The sequence below is a fragment of the Stegastes partitus genome, unplaced genomic scaffold, assembly GCF_000690725.1.
Source record: "Stegastes partitus isolate 25-593 unplaced genomic scaffold, Stegastes_partitus-1.0.2 Scaffold421, whole genome shotgun sequence".
NCBI lineage: Eukaryota > Metazoa > Chordata > Actinopteri > Pomacentridae > Stegastes > Stegastes partitus.
The window spans coordinates 248,494-273,493 of NW_007578152.1; the positions used below are offsets into that span (position 1 = coordinate 248,494).

The following is a 25,000-nucleotide window of genomic DNA, read 5'->3' on the forward strand; positions in this document are numbered from 1 at the left end:
TTATATAAGTTGGTGCAGACGTCTCATCGTGTTTGTTTGTTGATGCCGTTCAGACTTTTTGTCGTTTTAAAAGCTAAGCGTTGAGATATTAATGTGGAAGAAGCAGGATTCACGTTCAGATTAACAGAAAACAGTATAAAAACATTAAAAAAACATTAAAAACAATATGAAAATGTTGCAGCATGAGTCCCAGAAATACGTTTAAAATGTGCAATACTGTAATATTTATTTAAAAATGTAAAAAACTGTGAAAATGATGGTAAATATCTGTTAAATCATGTAATTATTTAGGACATTTAACTACAGTAAACCTATATGTTATTAGTCCGTTTTTTCTTCTTCTTTTTTTTTTTTTTTTTACAGTTTAAAGTTCTTATTAAACTGTTTTCTGTGATTTTGCTGGAAGTTATCTGTAATTTAACAAAACAGGAAAATTCTGTAAAATAACTGCTAAAGACTATTTGTCAATTTAAATCCTTAATTATTCTTAAGTAAATAAAATATTTGTACAATAATGACGTTTTATTGCAGATTTAAATGCAGGAAAACTGATTTTACACATAAATCAGTCATTTTATTGAAACTAATCTCACATAGTCGTTAGTCATCATTAATTAAACAACAGATAGAATCAGTGAGAGGTTTGTGTGTTTCTAGAAGGTTCCGGATCTGTGGCGCTGCTCGCTGGACGCTGTCACTCTCAGATTAGTGTTTCATCCTGAGGAGCTCTGATTAACGGAGAACTCATTAACGTTGTGTAACGGTCGACATCCGGACGGCTTGAAACCAACAGAGACGGTCAGTCAGGAGCACGTTTAGGACTTTAAAGATCTCCACCAGAAACATGGAGGTCATGAAGGCAGCTTCTGACATGAAGGAGGAGCAGAACAAACATCAGAGACACCTTCAAGAAGTTTTGTTTCTCTACAAGTGTTGAACCAGAAGCTTCACAGACTGTAGAGTCCAGATCAGACCCAGAGGTTTCATCAGAGCAGTGACGTCTGCTGAATGCAGCCTCTGATCCAACCTGTTGTTGTTGTTGTTGTTGTTGTTATTATTGTGATTGTTGTTGTTGTTTCAGAGCCATGAAGCTGCTGCTGCTGCTGCTGCTGCTGACCGAGGCGTCCTGCAGGTCTCACAGCTCCTGGTGTGATCTGGGCTGCGACTGTCGAGGAGAGCTCAAGTTCACCATCTGCTCCGGGGCCCAGCTGACCCAGCCGCCCGGCCGGGTCCCGTCCACCACCGAGCTGCTGGACCTGTCCGACAACCGCATCTCCTCCATCAGCGCCCACTCCTTCAGCAGCAACCGCAAGCTGCGCGTGCTGCTGCTGCAGAACAACAGCATCAGCCTGGTGGAGGACGGCAGCTTCTCGCAGCTGGAGTTCCTGCAGAAGCTGGACCTGAGCTGGAACCGGATCGCCACGCTGACCGAGGGCTTCTCCATCGGCCTGACGTTCCTGCGCGAGCTGCAGCTGTCCCACAACCGGCTGAGCAGCCTGGACAGCCGCAGCTTCCTGCACCTGGACGCGCTGCAGCGGCTCAACCTGAGCAGCAACAGCATCCACAGCATCCAGGTGAGGACCTTCTCGCCCATGAGCGCCCTGCGGCAGCTGCACCTGCAGGACAACCAGCTGGGCTCGCTGAGGAGCGGCATCTTCTCCATGCTGCGCTCGCTGGAGGTGCTCAACCTGGCCGGGAACCGCATCAGCGACACGGAGATGGGCGTGTTCAAGCCGCTGACCAGCATGACGCTGCTCAACCTGGCCGACAACCACATGTCCACCATCTACTTCAAGACCTTCCTGAGCATCCACACCTACAGCACCCACATCCTGCTGGAGGGCAACCCCTGGAACTGCGACTGCGACCTGCAGAGGGTGTTCCGGAAGCTGCGCAGCATCCAGAGGCTCTTCCTGGACGACTACTACAACCTGACCTGCAGGGCGCCGCCCGTCCTGCGCGACTACCTGCTGATGGACGTGGACACGGAGCTGTGCATCGCCGAGACCGTCACCGTGCTCATCATCTCCGTCACCGTGGTGATCACCGTGCTGGCCGCCATGCTGATGGGCGAGAGGAAGAGGAAGAAGAAGAAGAGGGGGACGCACTGGACGCAGCAGGGCGAGCTGTCGGACGAGTCGGACTACTGACGGCAGCCTCAGACTCTGTGAACCCCTCATGTTCAGGTCCTTCATCTGGTTCTTCACAAACTGAGCTCCAGAAACATCCGAATGCAGCCGATCGTCCCCAAACCGATGATTCATAATAAAACGTCTTCATCACTGAGTGCTGCTTTTTATACAACATCATTAAACTCAAGCCTGTGTGTTGTTTAAGTCCTGCTCATGTTTCTAAATGTTTCTTAAACAGGAAACCAGAAGGTGTCTCCAGAAGTCTGCAGCGCCCCCCGCAGGTAACAAAGCTTTACTGCACTTCAGGTCATGTTGTGGCAGCAGCTGGGTGTGGTTGGTTGTTTCCTGGTCACACAAATCATTCAAACTCTCCTACATGCTCATGTTCACACAACTGTTTGTTTTTAATGAATTATTCACGAAAGCTTCCAAAAAAACTGAATATTGTTGCTTTTAAATGATCTTCTGTCTAAATTTTTTGCCATTTAAAGACAATTAAAGACAATTAAATCTATTTTTCTGCCACTTTTATTTTAGAATTAGTGAATTTTCATACAAATGAGAAAAAAAGAAGTCAAAAATGTGATTGTTTAATGTTTTAATCTGGTTTCAGTCAGTTTACTGAAGCAAATGAACACAGACGGTCGTAGAAAACCAACATTAAGCAGCTTTAAGGGGAATTTCAGACACAAAATCAAGATTTAAGTTCAATTTAAATCATTTTTGTGACACTAAAGGTGAATTTGTTTCCTATAATAATGTCACATTTATCTTGTGTTTCTCTAAATCTAAGCAGCATTTACAGATTTATGGACATGATAGATAAATAATCCTAATAAATAAGCACACTGTGGTTCCTTATTGTTACTATTATTATTATTATTATTGTTTATGTGTCTGTAGGGAGGTTGATGCTCTTTGTGCTGGTTTAATATTTTATTCTTATTGACCGTCACCTCCACACTTCCTCCTCTTCAGGCTCCGGCTTTGCGCTGAAAGCCGCCCGGTGTCTCTTTAAAGTGAATTACTGGGATGTTGTTCAATGTTTTGACGCTCATTAGCGCAGGTTTCCCTTTAATTGACACGCTGGAGACGTTTAGGCGGAGTCGCTCCGCGGCGCCGTCAAGTGGCGGAAATTACCTCAGACAGTCGGCAAGTGTCGACAAAATAAAAGCCTCAGAAATCCACTGAATGTTGAATTTATTGACGTTAAAACTAATGAGAAATGAGAAAAGAGACTTTTGTTTGTATTACTGAAATAAATATTAACTGTAGGACTCTAATACTTGTTTATTTTTATATATTTTTGTTTTTTATTAACAGTTATTTAAACATTTTCCTTTTTCCACTCGTGGTTTGATCTGAAAATAGAGAAAAAATCTGCAACCAGCTTATTTAAATGTTATGTTATTTTATTTTTTATCAATAATGTATAGAAGGTGATGTTCTATAATCAGATATTAATTAATTGTGAGACTCCTGCTTATTATTTAAATTAATTAAACGATTTCTTTGGATAAAAACGAGCTTTACTTTGATAAATGTCCCAACATAAGTTCTAGTAATAGAATATTAAACAGGATAATATCATCACTGTTGGGTTTTAAATGTAAATAATGAATAACAGCTCAAACATTTTCCATAAACCATCAATAATAAATTAAAACTAATATTAGTTTAGTCACTGTGAAGAAGAAACCTGAGAGAAGTTTATTTACTTTGATGAACTTTATTATGTAGAAAGTTTTTAAAGCACAAGATTATAAACAAAATCAAAATTTTTATTTATTTTATTTAATGTTTTTTTTTCTGTTTCAAATTTGTCTGGGTTCCTAATTATTTTAATATAATATAATGTAATTTATTGTAGTATTATACAAATTGTTTGGGAAAAGAAAAAAAAATCTCTATATATAAAGCGTTATAGTGTGATATAATTTATAAAAAATATATATATATAATGCGTTGCTGTGTAATTTAAATTATAAAAAATATGAAATAAGATCATTTAGTTCACTATAGTGTCATATAATCTATTTTAAAATACATTTAACAATATAATGCATTGTGGTGTAATATGATTTATAAAAATGTGGAATAGATTATAGCATAATTATTTGTAATGTCATGTAATTTATTAAATAATATATGTAAGACAATTTAATATAATTCATTGTAATGTTATATAATTTATTGAAAGTAAATTAGTTTATTAAAAATAAATGATATTGCATGATATAATTTATTTAAAAATATATATAGTATAATGCATTGAATTGTAATATAATTTATTTTTAAAAATGCACATATAATATAACAATACAATCTAAAGCATTGAAGTGTAATATAATTTACTACATATGTAATTTATTTTCAAATATATCATATAATGTGCTTTAGTGTAATGTAATGTATTAAAATAATCATATAGTATAACATAGTAAAATATAAAGCATCAATTTACTTTAAAAATAAAATAACATGTTTTGTATATTATTTATAATTATAGTCCGCTCTGTGGTTTATTTTGGAGGATGACTCCGGAAGCTGTAACGGTGGTGAGAGGGCAGCTTGACGGACTGTCTGTGTGAGGACAGGTGGGAGCTCCGGTTTGACGAGCCGCTGTTGTTCTCATTACAAAGAAACGGCGAGAACCGGAGAAAGTCTGAGAATTCACACCGAGATACGAACACATGGAGCGGTGACGGCGGACCCACCGACACACCCGCTAGTTTAACCCGCTAATTGTGACGCTTTCCAGTGAGAAATGTGCGAACGAAGAGAGAGAAATTCAAGAGAAACTGCGCAGTCATAGTTTAATGGGAGCGGTGACCTGAGCAGGTGAGATCGATCATCTGCTTTTCCGCTGATTGACTTTAAATTCCCTTCAAACGGATTCATTCACTGAAGCATCAAGTCTCTGCCTTCACGGCCGCTTCCGGTCCGGGTTTTAATTTAATTACGTCTCCTTAAATTCTACAACAAATGAATGGAGTTTGGCTTGTTGTCGTTTAAAATGAGCTGCGGCTTTGTTCCGAGCGTCTCTCACTTCCGCACTGACAGCGGACGGTTTCCAAGCGGTGGTGCGAGGACCCGCTGCGGTCCTCATAACACGCCGCTGCTGTCACTCATTTTACGGCATTTTTACTCATTTTACTGCTTTAATACAGTCTGTTTGATTCATGTAATACGTCACAATCTTATTTATTAGTTGTGCTGTCTTTTATTCATCTTTTATTGTCTTTAAATATGAAATATTCAGGTTTATTCTGTTGTTTCCTGTCCTGGCCGCTAAAGCTCCTGTTTGAAAGCTGCCTTATGAATAAATATGAACAATTTAAAACACATTTCACCAACCAGACCAGCTTTAGATGAGAAACCAGAGCGTTAAAACACCTGAAACCTGGATTATACCAACAGAAACACTCCAGAGACGGCTCAAAACTAATTTATTCTATTTGTCTACATAGAAAACAGATGTTTTTGCAGCTTTTTCTCCACATAGAACCAGGTTTGGAACCAAAAACACTCAATTTAAAGTTGTTAAATGTCTTTAATATGAACAAAAAGCTCCAGAATGTGTGGAAACACCTGTTTTTTATACCATCTACATCACATGAGACCATGTCAGGGTCTGTAATCACTGCATTTAAACTGAAAATAAGCCTTTAAATCCACATTTTTGTCCATCAGGACCACATGAGACCAGGTTTAGAACCAAAAACGCTCCATTTAAAGCTGTCAAATGAACTATACGAACCAGAAGACTCCACAAGGTTTTACTTCGTGTGTAGAAACGGTTTAAAAAAAAAAAAAAAAGAGCATTTCACAGCTTTTTAGAGCATCTCAAAGGCACAAGACAGAATCTAGATCATACATCACTGTAACTGACAGAGTCAAATGACAGTAAACCTGTAAGTGCACATTTTTTTCTTCCATCCAACCAAGTTTACTTCTGAACTGTACAAACCAGACCAGCTGATTTTACTGAGACCAGGTTTAAAACCAAGAACACTTCATCTAGAGTTCATAAATGTGGATCATATGACCAGAAAACTCCTTAAATTTCAGAAAAATCCATCATTTCCCTTCANGAGAACCGTCTCCAGCCGTCGGCCGTCCGTACACGTCCGATCCTCTGCAGACACATCAGCTAATCTTCTGGTGGTGATGAAGCAACCTTCTGATGATGCTGCTTCTGCTCCTGCTGCGTTTTAAATGAAGCGTTTCCTCTTGTTTGTGGAGATCAGAGTCCAAACCAACACAACGTTTGTCATCCTGCTGCTCTGTTCACTCCTTCATTTGGAGCAAAGATGAATCACGGTCCGATTAACTCGGGTTTACGGAGATTAAACTCAGAATTAAGATTTTTCTGTAGCAACACTTAACCAAACACCGGCGTCAGCTAATCACCTCCTCCTCTGCTTTTCCACCATCTTTATGTCTCATGTTGTTAAATTATTCCACCGTCGCTTTTAAACGCTTCATAAAGACGAGTTGGTATTCGAAGGGTTGTGGTTCATTTGCCTGTTTGAGAATCAACCTTAAAGCTCAATTATTCACTTAAACCTTAAAACATTTAGTGGTGCTTGTCAGGGAGTGAGTTTTCTTCCTTTTTTTATTCTACTGGAGGTGAAAAAGAAGCAGCTTTAGCTCATTGTTGTGGCTTTTACCTTGCATTTAGCATTCGTCGAGTACTAGATAGTAAACCAGCAAACAAAAATGGATTATGGGTCGAAGAAAAAAGCCAAACAGACCAAATCCTAGCTTGTACATATTTAGTACGTTTCAGTTTTTTAGAAATATCTCAACCAGAACGTTGAATATCGTCTTTAATCACCAACTAGCTCAATGCTAACCTCCATTAGCTTCACATTCTGTCTTTATCCAACCTCCTGCAGCGACAGCATCACTCTGACCCTCAGCAGAGCTTCGCTGTTTGTTTGCTTTTGGATCTAAAGGAGCTTTTTGAACCCGGAAACGCCGATTCAACGAGCAGATAGCCGATTCAGCAGACTTCAGATGGTGCCAACGTGTAAACAAACACACAAACTTTGTGTTTACGTCCTGCAGAAGGGATCAGTCTGGTCCTGGATGTGGCTCTGTGGTTTGAAATCCAACTTTTTGACCAAAATCAAGAATCTTCAGCAGTTTCATATCACTTATTTTCTGAGTTTACTGGAAACTGTGGGAAGTTTAATCAGTAAAACATCAGCTTGTTGTTAAATAATAGATGATTTAAGAGCATTAATCTAAAGTTTCTTCACTGATGCAGCATTTAAAAGCTCAAAATTAAACGTAAGCAGATGAAAAAGCAAAACAATAGAAAAGCACGTGTTCTCTGTGAAGCATTATTTGTTTTAGACGTCCGCCCTGAAGAAACACGACGGCTCGCTGAGCAAACAAGTGAGAACGAGTTCAGGGCTTCAGCCTGCTCCGTCTGCAGCAGCCCGACAGCGTCCGTTTCAAACAGGCGTTCTGTTTTCACCCTCGTTTGCTTTGAGATGTTAGAAAGCTGCCGGCGTCGTGGTCATGTGACCCACTTTGGGTTTCAAACAGGAAGCTGAGCTCAAACAGGAAGCGAGTCGGTTCGGGTGCAGAAATATAGAACTTTACTGATTGTTGCGGCGTCCCTGCAGCTGTTGATTATAAATATCGATTCACGTGTTGTTTTTGCAGATATGAATAAATCACTGTGAAGTCACCTTTAAGCTCCATAAACCAACGCATGAGGCGGCGATTTAGTGAGAAAAAAAACTGCTGAAGTGCAGAAAAATAAGAAAGTCGGAGCTCTAAACTTAAATATTTAGTTTTTTTCTTCATTTACCAACTTGTTTTTATTCTTTTTTTATTAAAATTTGTCTTGAAATCAACTTCAAGAGTCACTAAAAGACTCTGAGAACTTTTTAAAAACTAAAGAAATGCTTCAGAATAAGTAATAAAAGCAGGAATAACTCTGTTTCTGTTGCAGCTTTTAAAAAGACACAAACCTAAGAGGATGAAAGAACAACTGCTGAATAAAGTTCGAGCAAAAACACAGAAAATTAGGGTTAAAAAAAACAAAAAACATTAAAATTGTCACATTTTCTAACATTATAAAAACATAACATGACATAAAGTGAAATTAGTGGCAATCAGAGTTGATAAATATATAAAACTTGATCGTGTTAAAACCCCCAGACGGCCTGGTCGCCCATAAATACTGCTGTATTGTGTTTTTTTGTTGTTGTGCGTCGCTGCTGGCGCCGCCGTTGGATCATATTTTCCTTCGTGTTGTGTTGCGATCTCGGCTCCGGTCACCCTGAGAAGTAAAGTGTGAAGACGAACGTGGAGACGCTCAGCTGCTCTCAGAGAAGCAAAATGTTAGTTAAAGAAAAGTGTGAAGACAAAACAACAAAAGCAGCACAGTGAGACTTTGGCTGATTTTTCACAGACAGATTTTAGAACATCTGAACTTTTTCCTCAGCATCGAACGCTCCAGAGTTTTACCATCGTTTAGCTTATTTTACTGTTAAAACTGGAGCTTTGCTGCTGTTTAGGAACAAAGGAGGACTTATGATCCAGCTATGAGCTCATTTACTGTTTAAGCTTCACTAAATGGAGCCACAGTTTACATGTTTCAACTGACTGTTTCTCCTAAAAGTGAGAAAATCCACAGTTTGTCTGGAATATGTTGTTTACTTTTTGTCTTCTGACTTAACCGCTAGCCGTTAGCGTAGCCGTAGCCGCTGTGAGAGGAGCTACACGAGCTAATGTGGCGACGTTTCGTTTAACTAACAATAGCGACGCACAAGTCGACACAAATAAGACAAAAAAAAAAACAACACAAACAAGTCACACCGAGCAAAACAGGACAAGAAATGAGACACAAACCACACAAACGAGATACAAACTGACTAAAACAAGACACAAAATGACACACACCAACCACAAAAGAAAAATGAGACACAAACTAAACCCAAAACGACACAAACTAGACAAAAAAATGACACAAATAGAACCAAAACGACACAAACTAGACCCATAATGATACAAACTAGACACAAAAGGACACAAAAGGACACAAACTAGACAAAAAAAATGACACAAACTAGACACAAAACAACACAAACTAAACCCAAACCGACACAAACTAGACAAAAAAATGACACAAAAGGACACAAACTAGACAAAAAAACAACACAAACTAAACCCAAACCGACACAAACTAGACAAAGAAAATGACACAAACTGACACAAATCGACACAAACGACATAAACTAGATACAAAAAGACACAAACTAGACAAAAAAAATGACACAAACTAGACACAAAACAACACAAACTAAACCCAAACCGACACAAACTAGACAAAAAAATGACACAAAAGGACACAAACTAGACAAAAAAACAACACAAACTAAACCCAAACCGACACAAACTAGACAAAGAAAATGACACAAACTGACACAAATCGACACAAACGACATAAACTAGATACAAAAAGACACAAACTAGAGAAAAAAATGACTCAAACTTAACAAAAAATGACACAAACTGACACAAATCGACACAACCTAGAAAAAAATAACAGAAACTAAACCCAAAATGTCAGAAGCGGAGCTGCAATATGACAAGCTAACTGAGCCATTAGCGTAGCCTTAGCCACTGTGATAGAAGCTAACTTCCTGCTTTGTGTTTCTTGTTGGGTTGTTGCTGTTTGAGACACACACAGAGGAATCAGTCTGTGTGAAGTCCAGTTTATTTCCTTCAGCCGTGACCCTCTTCTGTCCCACCGTGTCCTCCAGGTGTGACGCACGCCTCAGTTTGGGCCGCCTGCATCTCCTTCCTGAGCGCCGCCGTGCCGCCGGCTCTGAGGACGTCGGCTCAGGGGATCCTGCAGGGCCTCCACCTGGGCCTGGGGCGAGGCTGTGGAGCCATGGTCGGGGGAGTGTTCGTCAACTACTTCGGTACGACTGTTTCTATGTGAAATGCAGCTTCAAGGTGTTTCGTCGCTTTGCTTCAGGTAGAAAAACGTCTTAAAAAAGCAGCGAATCGTTCAGTTAAGTTGAAGTTTGTGATGTTTCAGGTGCTGCAGCGACGTTCAGAGGAATCGGCATGGCCTCCCTCGTCATCCTCCTCATCTTCTCCTTCATCCAGTGTCTGACCGGAGAGGCTGAAGGCAAAGGTGTGTCTCATTTCTGGAAAGGAGAAATTACAGAACATACTTTGTAGTTTGATGTATTTATAAGCCAAACATTTTAGATATTCTCGTTTTTAGAAGTTAATATAAAGAAAACCTGTTATCAAATTAATCAGCACTTTTTTTTTTTTGCACATTTACTGTTCGGAAACAGTTAAATATTGTAAACTTCCTAAAATCATTGCTGCTTTTCTAGATTTCTACGCTCCATGAAGCCCTCTAGTGGTCATAATGTGCATTTATTAACTACTTTTGTTTTTAGTCTTGACTCACCACATTCTGCTCTCTATGCGTTACTGTTTTCAAAATCCACGTCTCTTCCTGCCTCCACAGCCTAAAACCAAACAAAAAAAAAAAAGTTTTGCTGAGGATTTGGATCATGTAGTGAAGCAGCCCTGAGTTCGTTATCGATTTAATGACAGTTTTCGTCTCCTAGCTTGCACAAAAAAAATGAGACAAGACTCAAGAAGACACTAGACCCAATACGACAAAAACTAGACACAAAACGACACAAACTGGACACAAAACGACACAAANAGATCATGAACCACCAGGTCTAGATCATGAACCACCAGGTCTAGATCATGAACCACCACATCTGAACTCGTCGGTTTCAAACCATGTCTTGTGTGAAACCTTTATTTTATTCATGTATTAGAAGTAGAATTTAATTCTATTGTTTCCAATCACCTGGTCCACTGAGCTGCAGTATTTAAAGCTCCGACTGCTCCTCTGAAGACTATTTATAGCCATGTTGGCTGTTTGACTTCTGCCAGACGAAGAGAAAAAATATTGATGCTGGAAAAGCTCCAGAGGAATAAAACCTTTTACAGGCAGAGACGGAAACACGGTGTGAGCTGGTTGTGTTTTTATTGTTTCCTCCACACATGACCCACAACGTCTCTGCTCTGAACATCTCCTCTTCCTGTGATGATGTTTCACAGGTTTTTGGCTTTGAAGTGTTTCTGGGACGTTGAACGCTCATTTGGTTGCTACTTGTTTTCTTATCTTCCAGATATGGCAGCAGACGACAAGGTTGCCATCCTGACCGACGACGAGGAGGAGCAGAAGAGGAAGTATGTTCTGGCCGAACCCTTCAACACGCTGTCGATGTCTCGGCCGGACGACGTCGCGGCCTCGGACGCTCCGCCCGAGCAGCCGCCGGCGCCGCAGCCCGACTCCATCGACTGCTGCGAGAGAATGTGCCTCCGCATCAACGGCCACCTGCTCATCTCCAAGGTCTTCTACTTCTTCTTCTACGCCGCCTACGGCTCGCTGCACCCGCTGCTGCCCGTCTACTACAAGCAGCTGGGCATGTCGGCCAGCCGCAGCGGGCTGCTGGTCGGCATCCGCTACTTCATCGAGTTCTGCAGCGCCCCCTTCTGGGGTGTCGTGGCCGACCGCTTCAAGAAGGGCAAAGCCGTGCTGCTGTTCTCGGTCCTCTGCTGGCTGCTGTTCAACTGCGGCATTGGCTTCGTCAAACCGGCCGAGATGCAGTGCGTGGAGATCGGTGGGTCTCCCACGACGACACTGCCGCCCCTGACAACGACTCCTCAAAGCAACGTCACCAATCTGAGCAACTCCACCAATCCGAGCAACTCCACCAATCCAAGCAACTCCACCAACCACACCAGGAGCCGCCGGAGCTTCCTGGACCTCCCTGGCCTTCCTCAGCTCCTGGACTCGTACGTCGGCGTCCTGCACAGACTCAGGCGGAGCGACGACGCCAACGCCACCTCAGCTCCCCTGGATCCGGCCGACACCACCCAGCTGGTACACAACACCACCCTGCAGACCACCACCACCCCCTCCCCGACCTCCAAGAAGGAGCTCCAGATCGTCTACAACAAGGACCAGGTGGAGACCATCTTCCTGCTCATCCTGCTCGTCATCATCGTGGGCGAGTTCTTCAGCGCGCCGGCCGTCACCATCGTGGACACCGTCACGCTGCAGTACCTCGGCAAGGCCCGCGACCGCTACGGCCTTCAGCGGATGTGGGGGTCCCTGGGCTGGGGCGTGGCCATGCTGCTGGTGGGCATCTGGATCGACCACACCCACATCAGCGTCGAGATCGAGGGCGCCGGCTGCGACCCGCCCAACTACCTGCACGACTACCGGATCGCCTTCATCGTGTTCGGCGTGCTGATGGCCGTGGCCCTCATCGTGGCCACGCAGTTTTACTTTGAAAAGGGCGGCGACTACCAGCAGGAGCTTCCGGAGGTGGTGGAGGACTCGGCGAGCCCTCGGACCTCGCCGCCCGAGTCCAGCCCCTCGGACCAGACCCCCGTCAGCCCCGAGCAGGAGTTCCACTACAGCGACCTGCTGAAGCTGCTGTGCAGCGTCCGCTACAGCTCCGTCCTGTTCGTCGCCTGGTTCATGGGCTTCGGCTACGGCTTCGTCTTCAGCTTCCTGTACTGGCACCTGGAGGACCTGAAGGGCACCAACACGCTGTTCGGGGTTTGCTCCATCCTCAGCCACGTCTCCGAGCTGGCCGCCTACTTCACCAGCCACAAGTTCATCGAGCTGGTGGGACACGTCAGGTAAGAACCTGCCGGGTCCTGGTTTCCTCTGCACCGTGAAGTCCTGCAAATCTGTGGAAGCAGAGCAACCAGGAAGAAGGAGGAGAAGTTCTAAGTTAAATAAACCTGGAACCAACATGCCCAACATTTTCGTCCAAAAACTAAAGGTGGCTCCAAACACTATAGATATTCTGGTAGATTAATGGTAGCAGCTGGACTTGCTTGAGTTCCTTGAAGACGTTCCATCCAAGAGGCTTCATCAGCTCTGACTGACTAGTTGGGAGTTCCACATACTGATATTGTTAAGGATCCATTAACACCTGAGTTTAGGTTTCAAATGGGGGTTTGTTGCTCCTCCTGAGTCCTTAATGCTCCCCCTGCCACAAAGGGGTTCATTGGGGTCTTTTGTGGCGAGGTGCGAATGCGAAACTGAAACTCAGGTGTTAATGCCTCCTTAAGGATATCTGGAACTCCCAACTAGTCGATCAGACCTGATGAAGCTTCTTGGATGGAACGTCTTCAAGGAACTCAAGTAAGTCCAGCTGCTACGATTAAACTACCAGAATAACCACGACCTGGATGACTGAGAATCTTCACAGACAACACTACAGATATTTACTCGTGCTGGAGGTATTGTCCATAAATTCGAGCCTTGCTGCTTTTATTGTATCGATCCAGTCGGTTGTATTTTCCTCTCTGGTCGTCTCAAACACTGCCTGCAGTTCAGCCGATAAGAGTTGTTGTCGAGTCGCTACCGGCTGAGAGACGCAGAATAATTAGTTTTACGCTGGAATCTGCTGCAGATGGTTGAACTTTTGAACAAGACGTAGTGGTTTTGATTAAATGTGACCGTTCTAAGCTCAGATTTGGTTGATTTTTCCAGACAGTTGACGGCTTCGACCTTTAATAAATAAATGGTGTGATTTGGTGTTTTCTTAGAGAGTCCAACCAGAGGGTTAAAAACATGTCTCGTTTGGAAACCTGTTTATCCATAACTGGATCAAAAATACAGCAGAACACCTTGATTTTATTTCTGCTGCTCACTTTTCTACGACTTTAACAGAAAGTTGTTGAAATACGAGTTTACTTTCTCAGATACAAACAGCCAAAGGAAGCGACAGCATTCAGATTTTCACATCTGTAGTCGTCTTCTTGCCTTGAAACCACTTTTATTTCACACGTGCAGGAATCTTGACGACGATTCGATGTGATGAACGAAGAACTCGAGCGTTAGTGTGAGTGTGTGAGTCCAGTGGAAACCCTGCAGCCCGGTGACGAGTGTTTGTTCAGGCGTGAGCGGCTCGGCCCGGCCCGGCCTCCTCCTCGGTGCCGGAGCGTCCCGGAGACAAAGCCTCCATTGATGCTCGGGGTTTGTGCCGGAGCTCGCGGCCGGAGCGGACATTCGAGAGCAACGTGTTAGATTTCAGGCTCATAAAAGTCATGACGTGGAGCCCGAAGCAGCTCCGAGTCAACGGGAGGTGAAGTTAAAGGGAAGGACGCAGCGTTAGAGCAGCATTGATTAACTACCAAACACACCTGCTGGGGGGCGTTCAGGCGCCTCTCATTCATTAATAACTCACAGCAGCTTTTATAGGAACCCCTGCTGCTCAGGATCCTGACAGGAGCTGATTCTGGTGGTTTTACAGCCAAAATAAGACGTTTTAAGAAGCTGTGTGGCTTTTTTTATGATCATTTTTAACTAAAGGGTGAATTGAGACGCTCCCTGCTTCAACTAGAATGTTTGTTTGTTTGTTTGTTTGTTTGTTTGTTTCAGGTCCTAAAAAGACAAAAATAACTCAATTGTTCTGCAAGAAAAAAAGAAAAATGATATAATGTTGTGTAGTTTTGACTCAACTTTGACGTTAAACTTGCTAATTAGCTTCAAATTTTTCTATTTTTCACTTTTTCTTTTTGTTTTTTTGGGGACTGACTCAGTTTAATGACATTATTCAGGAGACAAAACAAAAGTTAAACCGTCGTACTTCTGATTTTCCGTCCGTCTCAGGAGCTTCAAAGCTGCTTTGGAATATTTCTCATATCGAAACCGAGCTTTAACGGACGGTTTTCGGCGACGTTCGGCTGCAGAAACACTTCCTGCTTCAGTGCAAAGTCTGAACGCGAGTCGAGAGCCGCCGCAGGTTGAACGTCGTCTGGACAGGATGTTAATAAATCACCTGTTAAACTACCTGTTCACAGCCGGAACGCCATCTGCTGCAGCGCCACACGTCAGATAAGATAATAAATGTGCCTTTAAGGAGTTAAGCACATGGAAGCTTAGCTGTTAATGCACAAAACCCTTCTTCCTTGAATAAAAAAGTCCTTTTATCCTGTATAAACACCACTAAATGAACCGTTTACGTCCGTTTTTACAAATTTGCAAACAACAAAACCAAAATAATTCAAAGTTCCTCTTGATTTCTGCCAAACTTTCATGTTTCCTGCTGCTCAGTTGTAAAAGTTTTGCTGTTTTCTGCGTCTAAAGTGACAATAAATTAAATATTTTTCGGGTTTTATGTTGTTTTTTCAGACAAGAAACTAATTTAAAGAACTAAATGGACGTATTAGGTTCTGTTTTATAGAGTTTTAAGAGAAATAAGGCGACGATAAAAGACCGACGTCCTGATTCCAACAGCGTTCAATTACCTGAAGCTCATTTAGCTGCTTTTAAAATAAATAAAAAAACCTTCATTATCTTCTACAGTTAATGGTGCTGGTAAATCCTGGACTTCTAACCTGAAATATTTTAATAAATTTGTGGGTTTATGTCGTTTTTTTGCGGCACAGTTTTGTTGGAATGATATTATGAGAGATATTATTTAAAAACTGTTAATTAATGTTTCTTAAAACCCAAGAACGACTAAAAACGTTCATTTTACCGCCACAGAAGAGAAAAAAAACAGAAAATACTCACATTTAAGAAGCTGTAACCAGAAAACTTTGACTTTTTTTCCCCTCAAACTGAATAATCATAAAAATAGTTGATGAATTTAATAGTTAACAGCTGGTTTTAGTTGTTCACCAATTACTGGATAAATCAGTTTATCTTGTGGTAGCAGCTTTTGTTACGGGTGGAGAACGTTCACGTCAGAGTTACGTTTTATTCAAGAAAACTTTAAATTCTAGTGATTGTTGACAGCTATAGTTCACGTTTTTTAGAAAATATCGTCTTTAAATATCAACTAGCTTCCCTCAAACTCATAAATTAGCTTTGTCATGTCTGCAGGAACAACTTTAGTGATCATAGTGGTGGAGTTAAGACGATGTTTTGTTTGTTTCTGGGGTCTGAAGAAGCGTTCTGACCCGTTACGTCAGACTTAAAAGCAGATTATTGTTATTTTTTAAAACATTTTTTACACTTTAAAATATAAATCATCAAACACGACCTGAGCAACATCCATACTTGCAGCTTAATGCTTTTATTTTCACAGAATTTCTACGTTTCTGCTCTGATTTAAGATGAAACTTTGCTTCTGCCGCCGACTGTTTGACTCTTATTTTGAAGAAACGACTGTTTGACTCTTATTTTGAAGAAGCGAACCAACAGTAACGCGACACCTCATCCTTGTCTTGCAGAGTCCTGTACATCGGCCTGGCCTGCAACACGGCCCGGTACCTGTACATCTCGTACCTGCAGAACGCCTGGACCGTGCTGCCCATGGAGGTGCTTCAAGGTGAGGCACTCTGCAGGGACTTTAGGACCATGAGGACGTGACAGGAAGCGGCTGTTTGTCCAACAGGACGCTTATCAGGCGGCGGTTTCCCTCCTGCGGCCTGGTTCTCCAGGACCGGCTGGCTGGAGGGAGGACGCTGTACGACACAGGAACTCTGCACTCGAGCAGGATTCTAGTTAATTAAATCAAACAGTGTAGGGTCATTGTTGATACGAGCAGAGACGGATCCTCAGTGTGCTGTTGGCCCTCTAAACCAACAAACCTCCAGCAGGTGTTCTGTTTAAAAAATCAACAAAAATACTCCGTTTATCAGAGCCAGAAACTGTAAAAAACACAAATAATCACCAGATTTTCAGTCCTTAAACGCATCATTAGAGAAACCAACCAAATCCTTCCTTAAAATCTTGATATTTATTCAAAAGTTGTTTCATTTCATTTCAAAATCCTGCTCAAGCTTCTGCCTCGACTGACTCAGCTGTGACCAGAAACATGAAACTCAAGTTCAGAGAAGTTTTGAGCAACATGAAAGGAAGACGACGAGAGAGACTGAGAGGAAAATAAAACCCACTGGATCAGTAAAGTAAATGTAGCACGGCTCAGAAACAGTGAACAGAGCAGCCAGATGGTGGAGATACATCCAGCTGATGGTGAAGTTACCTCAGAAGGTCAAAGTTTAATAACAAATAACTACAATTATTAGAAATTGTGGTCAGAAATAGAAAGTCAGGGTGACAAAAAACACAAAAAATTAATGATAAAGGCAACATTTACCACTAATCAGTGTAAAATGAGAAAGATTGAGAGCAAAATAAATCATTCTTGATCAGTAAATAAAAGCAGCACGGCTCAGAAACAGTGAACAGAGCAGCCAGATGGTGGAGATACATCCAGCTGAAGGTGGAACATCTTCCTGCAGCTGTACTTATAGTCTGTACAGCCACTTTTCTTCCACTATTAGAGACAAAACTGTCCAGAAAAAGCCACAAAACGACGTAAACGAGACACAAAATGACACCAAGTAGACAAAAAAGAAAAATGAGACACAAAGTTAGACATCAAACCGACTGGATTGATAAAATAAACACAGCATGGCTCAGAAACAGTGAACAGAGCAGCAGGCTGTNCGACACAAAGTGACACAAAACGACACAAACTAGACACAAAGTGACACAAAACGACACAAACTAGATACAAAGTGACACAAATCGACAAAAATTAGACACAGTGACACAAAAAGACACAATCTACACACAAAACGACACAAACTGGACACAAAACGACACAAACTGTCCTCCCTCATCATCCTCAAACGTTCCACCACACTTCCATCCGTCTTTGTTTTTTGACTCTAATTGGTTTGAAGAACACAACTGAGCGCTCTGGTTGGATTCATGTTCCAACATCTACTAGAGGGAGGTTCAGCTGGATGTTTTCTACACGTTTAGAAAACAGTTGCATACGTTTCCTTTTACAAGAGATTCCAGAGATTTTCCAGAGACTCCTTCCACTCCTCTGAAGCCTTTGTGTGACCCTGTGTTCCCTTCAGAGGACAAAATGCTGGCCGAGAACATCCCGGTTCCCTCCAGCCCGGTCCCCATCGCCACCATCGACCTGGTTCAGAGCCAGAACGCCGCCGGCAGCCCGTCTCCGGCCCGCCAGGCCGCCGTGTGCCCCGTGAAGAAGACCAAGCACCAGGAGGACCAGGAGGACGTGAACCGGCCGGCCTGGGTGCTCTCCGGAGCGCCCTGGGTCGCCATCGCCTTCGCCATCGTCCAGATCCGGGAGATGATGAGCGCGTCGAAGGGCGGCGGTCCGCCTCCAGAGACCCAACCGCTGCAGGTGAGCAGACATCCATCAGTTAATCACACTTGGATCACTGAACAGAAACATCCAGACGTACTAAGAAATCAACAAGGAAATAAAATAAAAGTAAAACACGACATCTTAAATACTCACTTCCTGGTAGCACTTTGTTCATATTTAGGAGTTCATATTCGTTCGGTGCAGCTTTACTTTGAGGCTGAAGCTGCATTACTTGCTTTAATAATTAATTAAAGTTGATTATAAATATGTCTGTATGGATATTTCCTCTTTATTTACATGAGAGGAAGCAGCTCAGAGCCTCCTTGTTCTCAGGAGACCAGCAGCTTTTAGTGTTACAGTCAGTTAGACACTTCACAGCGTTTAAGTTCCTGTTACACAAATTTATCATCACAGTCATGATCAACTGTTAGACCTTTAGTACAACACAGTCATGTTCACAAGCTTTAAATTTCACGCACAGAATAAACATTATTGAAATAAAACATGAGCTGAAGCGGGAACCGAGACGATCAGATGTTAAGAAAATGAAAATCCCAGTTTGTTCCAGTTAACTTTCCATCAATCTGAGCAGAAATTTTAAGCTTCTGCTCATGTTTGGCTCCACTAGCATTAGCAACAAGCTAACATTTAGCCTGCTAGCATTCTAAAAGGAGGCTATTAGTTATGCTAATAGCGTTAGCATCATTTAGTTCAAGAGCGATTGTTGATGGAGATGATTTGTGTGACTTATTCGTCAAAAACAAACTGACCAGTAATTATAACAACACACTGTTTCCATGTGTTGTGTCGGTCTGAAGCTTTAAAAGCAGCTTTTAAACTCTGTATTTATAGAGATTGTTGTGAAAATTAGTGCATATATGAGCATGAAATGAGGCGTAAATACCCAGAAAATATTATTTAATACTAAAAAAAAGTTGGAGATGTGATTTAGATTATTAAATGCCTGCATGACTCAGACAAAACTCGTTTAAATTGATGATTTTTGCACCGAAAACTTTGGTTTAAATGACATTTTATATGATTTTTGGTGTTTTAAAGTGAGATTTAACCTGGAAACAGACACTTGCTGGTGTTACTGCAGCTTTAATACGTTTTAAATTAGAACAACATGCTGTTTCCATGCATTGTGTCCATCTAAAGGTTTAATAACAGCTTCTAAATACTAAAAAAAAGTATGTATATGATCATGAAATGAGGCTTAAATGCCCAGAAAATATCATTTAATACAAGAATTTAATCAAAACTCAAACAAGACTTGTTCAAATTGTTGATTTTTGCAGCAGGGATTTTANCACAAGCTTTAAATTTCACGCACAGAATAAACATTATTGAAATAAAACATGAGCTGAAGCGGGAACCGAGACGATCAGATGTTAAGAAAATGAAAATCCCAGTTTGTTCCAGTTAACTTTCCATCAATCTGAGCAGAAATTTTCAGCTTCTGCTCATCTTTGGCTCCACTAGCATTAGCAACAAGCTAACATTTAGCCTGCTAGCATTCTAAAAGGAGGCTATTAGTTATGCTAATAGCGTTAGCATCATTTAGTTCAAGAGCGATTGTTGATGGAGATGATTTGTGTGACTTATTCGTCATAAACAAACTGACCTGTAATTATAACAACACACTGTTTCCATGTGTTGTGTCGGTCTGAAGCTTTAAAAGCAGCTTTTAAACTCTGTATTTATAGAGATTGTTGTGAAAATTAGTGCATATATGAGCATGAAATGAGGCGTAAATACCCAGAAAATATTATTTAATACTAAAAAAAAGTTGGAGATGTGATTTAGATTATTAAATGCCCTCAAACCTCAGACAAAACTCATTTAAATGGATGATTTTTGCACCGAGAACTTTAGTTTAAATGACATTTTATATGATTTTTGGTGTTTTAAAGTGAGATTTAACCTGGAAACAGGCGCATGCTGGTGTTACTGCAGCTTTAATACGTTTTAAATTAGAACAACATGCTGTTTCCATGCATTGTGTCCGTCTAAAGGTTTAATAACGGCTTCTAAATACTAAAAAAAAGTATGTATATGATCATGAAATGAGGCTTAAATGCCCAGAAAATATCCTTTAATACGAGAATTTCATCAAAACTCAAACAAGACTTGTTCAAATTGTTGATTTTTGCAGCAGGGATTTTAGTTTAAATGACATTTTACATGATTTTTGGTGTTTTAAAGTGAAATTCATGCGTGCAGTCACTGGAAACAGACACATGTAGCATCAAAACATGTCCCATAATAACACAACACAGTGTTTCCGTGTGTTGTCTGTCTAAACACCCAGAAAATATCCTTTAAAACGGGACAATATTGACTCAGATGTGTTTTTACGGCTTCAAGACTCAGACGAGACTTGTTCAAACGGCTGTGACTTAAACGTGGGGATTAGACTGGAGTTGCTGACTCACTCACCGACATCCTCACATGATGTTTGATGTGTTAAAGTGAGGCTCATGTTCTGGAAACAGACACATGCAGCCTCGACATGTGTGCCACAGCAACAACACAGCGTTTCCGTGTGTCGTCTGAATGTTCACCGACTGTATAAACAGTGTTTCTTCATCGTGGTTTCACTCACTAATCCGACTCTTCCTCCTCCAACCGGCTGCCCACGCGCTCACTGAAGAAAGGTGAGCTGCTTCTGTGTGCAGAGGTTGATGGAAAACTACTGTGTGTGTGTGTGGTCGGTGGTCGCCGGGCTTTCCTTTGTGTGTCTGTGTGTTGATGCATGTTGTGATAACAGTGACTCATCTGTACCTGCGTGTGGGTCGTGGGCGTGTACATGCATGCGTGTGTCTTTTTGTGCTTGTGTGAACCTCCCACACCTGATCATGACGTCGTGTGAGGCGCATGCATGCCTGACGGTGACGGTGATGATGATGGTGCCACCTCCGTGCCCGCCCTCCGTCAGTCAGCACCTCTGGGTTTCTGGGTGGGAACGTATCATTTAACCTCTGATCCATGTGATTGATTTGGTATTTAGATAATGTCAGCGGCTCATTGTGGGCGTTAAAAATGTCTACGTTAGTCCGTGCGCTCTTGTCTCTACTTGTGTTCTTGTGAAACATAATTAGCCACAGAGCATCACGTAAATCACAAAACAAAAACACATCGTGCTAAACAATACTTCAGTGGATGATCTAGAAAAGCCTGCACGGCGAGATGCATGATCACATGAATCAGACTGATTAAAAAAAAAGAGTTGAGCCTGATGTGAAGGGTTAGAACGAGACGCCGTCCGTGTTTATTCAGGATATTTAACAGCTATTGTGTCACTAAATTGAGTTTTAATGCTAATTTATTGATATTTTTCCAGACAAAAAAAAAACCCGATTATGTCTGCGAGGTTACAGCAACACACCCACAGCCGAGAGAATTCACATTTAAAATAAGAGGCGAACATATGTTGACTCAGCCCACACTGACGAGTTGTCCCACGCCGCCTGATGTTTTGATTTAATTATTCGTATTCGCAGCTGGAGAGCACCTTTCACTGATTAGAGAAACACTTGTATGTATTGTTTGTGTAGGATACTCAGTGCCTCAAGAGTTTTAAAGAGAAAAGTAGCTCAGAAGTTCAGTATGTAGTCGATTTTTTAAAATATTAAAATACCTTTGGAGATATATAAACATCCTGAAAGAAACCAGACCTCCTTGTTCCCTCTACTGTCATTTAAATCGATGCTTTATGAATAATTCTGGCTTCCTTCTGCACAGGTTAGATCAGTTCAAAGCACTTTACTGATTACTGACAACCTAAAAATCAGAAAAACGCAAATGTTATAAAGCAGGAAGTAGGAACGGATGAAAACTGGCAGCGAAACAAACAAACTAATATTTATTTTAAACAAAATAAGTAAAATACACAAAAGAAAGTCAATACAGTGTTGTACTTACAATAAAATCTGCCTTAAAGTCTAATCAGGCCGATATTAAAGGACTAACAATCACAAATGTAGCTGAATATTTTAGTCTAATGAGTCTGATGTTTGTTAATATCGTAAAGGCCGAGCTGTTGCCGTGTCAGATCATCTATTAAACAACTGACTTGTCACAGCGGCAGAACCACAGATAAAGCTAATGCTGAGCAGCCCAGTCATAGACTGTAAATAAAACATGGATGCAGCCTGCACTGGTTTATGAACGACTGTTAAAGTGACTATTTTCCTCTAAATGGGGCAGTAATTTACTAAATTATCATCATATGGTATTAAAATGGACTTAAAACCAACAATTGAGACCATAAACTAATTTGGAAAATGTTTACTGAGGTGACAAATCACGTGAGAAGTTGGGTCGTTTTCAGACGTCTTGTTACGACCAGACTCACCCCCTGCTGGCTGTTAGAGAGAATGCAGGTCAGTTTTCAGACTTGGAGGCTGCGTCCATCTTTTGTATCCAGTCTGTGTTCCTGGTTTTTAACGCGATGATGCTCCTGTGCTTTGTCAAACCATCTGTAGTGTTTAAGCTGCTTTCTCAGCAGCTCAAGTCAGAAAGAAGCAGCTAATTATTTCCTCCGAGACACGTCGAGCTGTCAGACGCGAGACTTGGACGGCAGAGCGGCGAGGTCTCGGACGAGGTCTCGGATGAGGTCTCGGACGAGGCTGAAGACGTAGTCAGATCAGTGAAGTTAGACTCCAGGGAGGTTTGGCTGCTTTTAGAAACTTCACCACAGTAAGAGTTTGTCTTTTCTTGTTTGTGCAACCAGCTACCTAACTAGGCTAACAGGTTAGCATCAGCGTAGTCATGTTTTTGTCGGCTAGCAGCTAGCCACAGGGCAGGGTTTCCTAGCTAGCGCTTTGTTGCTGTTGTTCACTTCAATGAAATGCTCGTAAATGTGCAGCTGCAAAACCCCAATCACTGTTTGTTCCTCCCGTTGCCAGGTACCTAGTGAGCGGGCGTCGGCCGAGTACGACGCCGCCGCCACAGAAGCGCCGGCATCCGCCTCAGAAACGCCTCCGGACAGCACCCACCCAGCAGCCACAGACTCTCACCAACAGCCTCCGACCTCGGACGGAGGAGGGCCGCAAGAAAACCCGGCGTTCACAGCAGAACACGCACACTGACGGTGCATTTAGGAACTATTTATTGGAAACACGCGGCGCTTTGGGCGGGTTTTATTGCTGCGGGGTCGTCCATCTCAACAAGTCGGTGGTAAAATCAGCTTAATGGCTCATGATAAGCTGTATTTATAGAGATTATTTTAAACAATTTGATCATAAAATGAGGCGCAGGAAGAACCGTTTTAACGCTGATTTATTTATGGCTTCAAGACTTGTTGGAATGGAGGATTTTATTAGCAGCTGGGTTTTAAATGTTGGGACTCAACTGGAGGTGAATCATCACCTCTGACCTCTGTGCACTATTATTATTATTATTATTATTATTATTATTATTATTATCATTATTATTATGAACTGCCGGTGGAGTGTGAAGGGAAAACCTTCCTACGTTAATGTGCCTCTTGTTAACTTATTCAACTCAAAGTACTTCGAAAGTGAAGAACCGTGATTAAAATCTGCAGCTTTGTTCGACCGCGTTTAAAAGAAGTGACAACGTTCAGCTTTTACAACAACATCAGCAAAACAAAGTGCGTTTTACGACCTCGTTAGTGGCCGAGGCTGCTCTCGGTTTATCATATCTGCAGTTTCCACGTGCACTTTAACGCGCCGTCGACGTTTTGATATACTGACAGCATCACTGTGGACTCGCCTCACTGTGATGGTTTTACAATAAAAGCTGCTCAGCGTCTCCCGGCTTTTAGTTTCAAGCAGCAGAAGGAGGTTTGCGGTAATTTAATCCATTAAAAACAGCAACTGTTGTTAGTTTTAGTGCGTTAAACGGCGTTTTCAGGTTCAAAAAGACACCGATGTGATACATTCTACAAACAGCGAGCAGAAGTACGTCTCTAATGCGAGCTGATATTTCCATAAAATCTGTGTTTTCTTGTCGGGGAGTTAAGCTGATAAGTGCCTCTCACATATTAGCGTCCCAGTCGTATGCGTCCGCTTTGCTTTAAGATTAAAATAAACCTAAATACTCTGCAGGTGTTTCCAAAGATTCCTGTAAACATCTGGATACTTTTTTTTTTCAATGCAAAAATTAAAAAGTACCATAAAGATGCATCATGACATGAATTAACCTCGACACAGACACATTTAAGTCAAAATAAACGTTTTATTTTTGTTCCGTTTTTGCACAAATTAGTTCATTTGCACCTGATTTAACAAAATTCAAAGAACATAAATTAATAAAAGAGTTCAGCAGTTAGTCAGCAGCAGAAATTGATGGTTTGTTTTCAAATATTTAACACATCTGGATGGTGACAAGATTAAAAAAACAACTGCATTATTTAGCCCAAACAGGCCAGAATGTTCAGCTAAACATCATTTTTGCAGAAATATTTTCTAATATGCTTGAATTTCTGTATCATTACTGAGCTTTTTTGCAGAACTGCATCATTTTTTTCCACATTTTCTGACACCGATACGTTAAAAAGCTTCAGTAAAACAGTGTTTTGTGAATTCTTTAAATGAATTTTGGTGTTCAGAGCGTTACGAAGACACTCGGGTCAGATTTTGTCACTTCTTTTAAATAGAAAACCGGCTCTGGACGGACGTTTGATTTCCTGACGTCGGTAAAGGAGCACACGGTGAAGACGAA

The 25,000-nt window shown here is 41.7% G+C and overlaps 2 protein-coding genes and 1 pseudogene across 2 annotated transcripts in view; all 3 read left to right on the top strand.

The window, feature by feature from the left end:
- Window positions 1–2,214, top strand: part of LOC103360218 (slit homolog 1 protein-like) — an 11,080-nt pseudogene extending 8,866 nt beyond the window's left edge.
- Window positions 2,215–4,722: 2,508 nt separating this feature from the next.
- Window positions 4,723–16,655, top strand: mfsd6b (major facilitator superfamily domain containing 6b). The gene is made up of 3 exons (XM_008285892.1): window positions 4,723–4,973; window positions 11,330–12,854; window positions 16,407–16,655. The coding sequence occupies exons 2-3, from the start codon at window positions 11,332–11,334 to the stop codon at window positions 16,543–16,545; spliced, it is 1,662 nt and encodes a 553-aa protein (XP_008284114.1). The 5' UTR covers window positions 4,723–4,973; window positions 11,330–11,331; the 3' UTR covers window positions 16,546–16,655.
- LOC103360219 (major facilitator superfamily domain-containing protein 6-A-like) overlaps window positions 6,446–25,000 on the top strand; it is an 18,840-nt gene continuing 285 nt past the window's right edge. Inside the window, exons 1-5 of the mRNA XM_008285901.1 lie at window positions 6,446–6,455; window positions 9,920–10,081; window positions 10,201–10,299; window positions 18,051–18,343; window positions 23,221–25,000. The exon at window positions 23,221–25,000 is cut by the window's right edge and continues 285 nt beyond it. Of these exons, the coding sequence (XP_008284123.1) occupies window positions 6,446–6,455; window positions 9,920–10,081; window positions 10,201–10,299; window positions 18,051–18,343; window positions 23,221–23,403 (747 nt within the window). The 3' untranslated portion in view covers window positions 23,404–25,000. The remainder of the gene's footprint in view (window positions 6,456–9,919; window positions 10,082–10,200; window positions 10,300–18,050; window positions 18,344–23,220) is intronic.

Excerpts from the sequence above, each read along its gene's own strand:
- mfsd6b (XM_008285892.1), top strand. The coding sequence starts at position 11,332 with ATGGCAGCAGACGACAAGGTTGCCATCCTGACCGACGACGAGGAGGAG. Across the intron at positions 12,855-16,406 it reads GAGCTGGTGGGACACGTCAG|AGTCCTGTACATCGGCCTGG; the intron begins GTAAGAACCTGC and ends CTTGTCTTGCAG.